Source organism: Dreissena polymorpha, chromosome 1 (genome assembly GCF_020536995.1).
Source record: "Dreissena polymorpha isolate Duluth1 chromosome 1, UMN_Dpol_1.0, whole genome shotgun sequence".
Taxonomy (NCBI): Eukaryota; Metazoa; Mollusca; class Bivalvia; order Myida; family Dreissenidae; genus Dreissena; species Dreissena polymorpha.
The window spans coordinates 182,449,563-182,455,562 of record NC_068355.1 but is presented as its reverse complement, the minus strand read 5'-3'; the positions used below and the strand labels follow the sequence as shown (position 1 = coordinate 182,455,562).

At 36.8% G+C, this 6,000-nt stretch overlaps 1 protein-coding gene across 1 annotated transcript; it reads right to left on the bottom strand.

The window, feature by feature from the left end:
• Positions 1-485: 485 nt before the first annotated feature.
• LOC127864189 (uncharacterized) lies at positions 486-4,299 on the bottom strand. The gene is made up of 2 exons (XM_052403894.1): positions 3,658-4,299; positions 486-2,011 (listed from the first exon to the last, which is right to left on the bottom strand). Exon 2 carries the CDS (start codon positions 1,802-1,804, stop codon positions 836-838), a length of 969 nt encoding a protein of 322 aa, XP_052259854.1. The 5' UTR covers positions 1,805-2,011; positions 3,658-4,299; the 3' UTR covers positions 486-835.
• Between the last annotated feature and the right edge of the window lie 1,701 nt (positions 4,300-6,000).

Sequence of the window (6,000 nt, the reverse complement as noted above, 5' to 3'; positions counted from 1 at the left end):
TCCGTTGCCGTCCGTCCACATTTGGTTTGTAAACACTCTATTCAGATTTCTCAAGCATTCTTTTTCAAAGTTGCTGATAAGCTATATGGCCACAAGATCTCAGTCAAGTTTGATAACGGGCAAAATCTCAGAATTATTGCCCTTAGATTGTCATTATTTTCATAATATTACACAAAATCCTTGTAAACACTCTAGAAACAATTTTGTTTCAGATTTTATGAATCTTGGTAATAATATTTGTTTGTGTTCAGGGCCCTCTATCTAATCTGCCGCCGAATTTCGGCTGCAGTCCCCCACCTGAAAATATATTTTTTCAGTGGTGAAAGGTCAAGTTCAAGGCCATCATTCAAGGTCAAAGATAAAAAACAAATCCAAGGGAAGTAACACGCTTTAAAAGGATATAATTCCCCCAAACAAACTAGACTTACCTTAAGTTGACGTTTGGTTGGAATTCTGTGTAGTCATATGACAACTGGAGGGATCAAATGAGATGTGCACGAGCAGATCGATATATTGTCAGTCTTCAACACGATTTCAAAAAAGTTATGTCCATATCAAATGAATACAGATGAAAATTTTAAACTCTCACCAAATAAAATAAAGGGTGGTGAGGGAGGGCATTTGATCCCTCCAGTTGTCATATGACTACACAGAATTCCAACCAAACGTCAACTTAAGGTAAGTCTAGTTTGTTTGGGGGAATTCTATTACGTCATACAACTTCCGTGCTCAAATGAGACTTCAACACTGAAGGACATGACTTTTTTGAGCTACGATATAAATATGGGCCAATATTTAAAGAAACCTTTAAATATTACCTTATAATAATGTGTATCTATTGCAGCACAGCAGATTGAAAATCTTCACAGTTCTCTATTGGCTTCTCATAATACTGGGCAAATGTTCTCTCACTTGACCACCCAGCAACTTTTAGAATCTCCGCCAATGGTAAACCACTCTGCTTAGCTTTTGAAGTTGTAGCACAACGAGCACTATGCGTTTTAAACTTATTTACATCAATCCCAGCTTTACTCATCATGAATTTGACCCATCTAGCAATAGTAGTAGGTCCAACAGAGTTATAAGGCTTAATATAACTGATAAACAAATTCATATTTACTCCACGTAATATCCTTGTACGTGAAATATATTCTTCAAGTGTAGTGTACACACATATAGCATTATCTAAATTGTATTTCTTTAGCATAACAAAAGGGTTTACTTTACCCTTACGACATTGCTTCAATAACCCACTATAGTATACAACAAAGAATGAATCTTCTTGTTTCATTCCGTCCAAAGTTAATAAACTAACTGAATGTGAACGACTTGCTTGAGTGAGCACAATAAGAGTTACTAATTTGCAACATAACATCTTCAAAGTCAAAGATGAAACTGGTGTCAACGTCTTCAAATAACGCAGAAGAATGGCCACATCCCAGGTCTCTGTATATTTAACACGTCTTGGCCGTAAATTGAAAACTCCTGTCATATATCTGACAACTAATGGATGTGAACCAACAGAATGTCCATCTACTAACTTACACAAATTTGACAATGCACTACGAGCAGTGTTCAATGTTTCATAGCTATATTTTTGTTTGTATAAATAAGTAAGAAATTCTATTACTGATTCAATAGTCGTTTGAAAAATATCACTTTTCCTTTCGCAACAGAAGAGAACCCATTTCTTGATGTAACACTGATATTGCTTCTTAGTGGATTTTCTCCAAGAAGCCATGAGAATTTCGACAGATTCTTCCGATAAAGCTCGGCTTTTGAAGGAATTCCTGATATATGACATACCATCAAATGCAACTTGTTCACCAGAGGATGTACCTTTTTGGTTCCTGGAACATTCAAAGTCTGTTTCTTCACCTTCAAGATGAGAGGATCCTGTATCAACATCTCGAGGATTGGAGTAAACCAATTCTGCGTTACCCAAAGAGGTGCCACCAGGACCATCTCCGCAGCATCCACCCGTACTTTCTGTACTAGGCGTCCCAGCAAACTGAAAGGTGGAAATGCATATATCAGCATATTTGACCAGTTTAATGCAAATGCATCCACAAAAGCTGCATCAGGATCAGGTTTCCAGGAGACATATCTGTCAAGTTGCTTGTTGAGCCTGGAGGCAAATAAGTCAATTTCAGGCATTCCAAAGCATTTGATTATCTCATTAAATAACATCGTATTTAACATCCACTCTGTATTATCTTGAAATTCTCTAGAAAACTTATCTGCAGAATTATCAACACCAGGAATATGGGTGGCAGACAACCAGATATTTTTCTGACAACACCATGACCAAATATCATTTGCCAAGGCATTCAAATGTTCTATTCTACCTCCCATATTATTGAGATATGTCACTGCACATGTATTGTCTGATCTTACTTGTACATGACAATTTTCGATAGATTTGCAAAATGACCTTAGTGCATGTGAAACAGCTAACAATTCCAGGTAGTTGATGTGATTTTGGTACTCAAGGTCTCTCCATCTACCTCCTATTTCATTTTGCTCACAAACAGCTCCCCAACCATCATTTGAAGCATCACAAGTGATTACTAAACTTGGATTTGCATGAATGAGTCTCCTTTTTTGGTGACCAAGATTATCAATCCACCATTGGAGCTCATTTTTAATGCCCTTACAGACATTCATCCACGAATCAAAATCACCCTTCATGTTTTGTAAAGATAAAATTTTTTGTCTCTCAATTACTCTATAATGAAGAGGAGCAAACTCAACAGCAGAAAACGTTGAGACCATGAGACCCAAAACCCTAGCAACTTGTCGAATTTTTGCGAAAGTCATGTTTTGCAATTCTGAACATGCTTGGACAATGTTTGCAACTTTTTCTTTGGGTAAAGTTACTGTCATGCTTACAGAATCAATTAGATTCCCAAGAAATATTATTTGCTGTGTAGGGACCAAAACAGATTTCTGTTCATGTGTAATGAAACCTACATCAGTTATCAACCTGACAGTATCTTTAACATTTCTTTCACAATCTTGCATTGTGTGTGCTAAAATTATCGAGTCATCTATGAACCCAGAAATTGTGATACCAAGCATGCGCAAAGATGCGAAAACGGGCTTAAGCAGGCGAGTAAAACTTATTGGCGCCGATGAAATACCATTTGGAAGGCATTCAAACTGGTAGATTTTGCTCTTAAAGATGAAGCGCAATTTTACTTTATGTTCCGGTGCAATAGGCACTGAATAATATGCATGCCTTAGATCTACTGATGCAAAATAACAGCCAGGAGTGACTAGTTTGAGAACAGATTCAAGGGTATCCATTTTAAAATGGTGGTACTCGATAAATTGATTTAAATCTTTTAAATTCAATATCAGTCTACATGTACCATCCTTTTTCGGAACAGTGAAAATTGGAGAAATGAACTCGTTAGGGTCATGTTCAACTTGGGTAATAACTTTCATTGATAATAACTCTTGTATTTCATGATCAATTTGATCACTTTCATTTGAAGAAAATCTGTTTGCTTGACAAAATGTTTTAACTGGGTTTACATTATCAATGAACTTGATGTGAAAATGCTCCACCATATCCAAAATGGATTTATCACTAGTTATTTTTCTCCAATTTTCAACAAAATATTTCAATCTACCAGCTTCAAAGGTACTAACCTTGTCTATTTCCTCGGTGCCAATGCTCGGCCGTTTTTTGAAAAGCCAGCATCACCACGGCCTCGACCACGAAATCGGCCTCGACCTCTAAACCCCGATCTGTATGGATGGGGACGACGGAAGTCACGTCCTCTGCCAAATTGCTGCCCAATGCGGCCAATTTTGTTGAGATCGTTTATCTCACGAACATTCCTATTAACGTCATTGTCATCACCATACAAAAAATCTGTACATGGCAATGATGGAGAGGCAAGATAATGGTATTTGGGGTCCAAACTGCTTTTGTGAAGCTCTTTTCTTCTTATGTTAATGTTTCTGTAGGTCTGGCCTAAAAGGGCTATAGCATTGGTTGAAAGATCAATGGCCTTACTACATGCAACTGATGGGTCTTCTGTGGAATTGGCTAATATGTCAACAGATTTGGTAATGTTAGATGCTGCTTTCACCAAAAGTTCTTGAACACTTTGCATTTTATTATCATCATATTGAACCTGAGATCGCAGCAGACGCCATATCCCTTGATTAACACGAGTTTTAACAAGAGCATCACAATTTTCAGGCCGATGCACCTGTTTCAAAAGCTCATTCATTTTATCATCAGACAGTTCGTTCCTGAAAGAACTATTCACAAATTTTGCTAGATCATCATTGACCTTTTTATCAACAGGGTCAGAATTACTAATACGTTCCATAAGGTTCCGAAAAACCGGATTGGGACTTACACTTTCTTGATCAATTTCATCAAAAGACTGTCCATCGTCATCATAGAACTGGTCCTCTGAATACTCTTCATCGTAATATTGAGTAGATTCAAGTTTCTCAATACGTTCTTTCTGACTTTTCATATTTTCATTGAGCTCTTGCAAAATAGAGAGAACTTCACAAGTGAGTTCAGGCTCCTTAGACATAGAACTTGTGGACGTAGAACACTGACCTTTGTTAGAAACAGTTTTAGGTGTGTCCTCAGACACCGAAGAGGTCTTATTTGCGACCAAAACCGACTTACTGGGTGGTTTTTTACTGTTCTGGACTTCTTTGTCCGCCATGACGTGTTAAATATACAGAGACCTAAGAAAAAATGTGCCGGATATCGTAAACCGGTCTCTAACACGTGTTTAGACTGGTAAAAATTTCCGAAGAAATTTTTTACGAAAAACAAGTTTCTTTTTATTTTTTCCGAAGAAAAATAACGAAATTCAGTAAAATTAGTTATGAATGACAAAATAATTCCAATAATTGCTACTAATAGCAATAAAACTGACATGTGCGATACCGAAGTATAAACCGCGAACGAACTAATTCGTTACGGAAATCGATCACGCCAAAGCGTCTGTACTCAACGAGTAGCTAAATCGCACTGACAATATATCGATCTGCTCGTGCACATCTCATTTGAGCACGGAAGTTGTATGACGTAATAGAATTTCTATTTTATTATTCGCCAGGTACAGATCATTTTCACAAGGGAAGTATTATTTTAAAGGGATATAAAAAATCAATGCGTCACAGAATGGGGCATTGTGTTTCTGACAAGCAAATATCTTGTTCTTGATGATATGTAGGCAAAGTTTGACAATGGGCGATGGGGGGTCAAAATCTTGGTCACGGGGTCCATTTCTTGATGCAAATCAAAGTAATAATCGTAACTGACTCATCTGGCTGAAACCTTAGATAGATAGATAGATAGATAGATAGATAGATAGATAGATAGATTTATTTCGGCATAGGAAGCATATACACAGTTCACAACATAACATAGACTAAAATAATAAGCAATTATTAAAAACAATATCATGTACAATAAACTATGACATGCTCACCAAACCAAGGATAACACAAAAAAGAGCAAGCCCTTATTTCCATTGTGGTCCTTAAGGATCGGTCTTAGGTGAGGTTTAAGGATCGATCTTTGTCCGTTGCCGTCCGTCCACATTTGGATCACTGGGTAATATTTTTACAAAGATTGAATGAACCGATTCCTCTCAGCTGAGCAAACTAGGATAAGGGCCATCTTAGCCCTCTTGTTTAGTGTGTTGTTGACTATGAATCATGGACAGACAGAGACAAGATGCAAATACTATTTTGGTTTTAAGTTTAATTTGTACTGCAGGCTTCACATTTGCACATACTACCAGAATAACTGTTAATTAAATGGAATACTTATACTACACATAATAATATCAATTCCCAAGCTAAAGCTTCAATGGATTTTGATGTATATTTAAAATCAAGTTCAAATAATACTGATTAATTATTGTTACTGCGATATATGATTTCATAAGGAGGCTGAATGTGTAACTGCCTTTTCCTTTGCTAATGCAAATTTTGGAGAATACGAGTTAC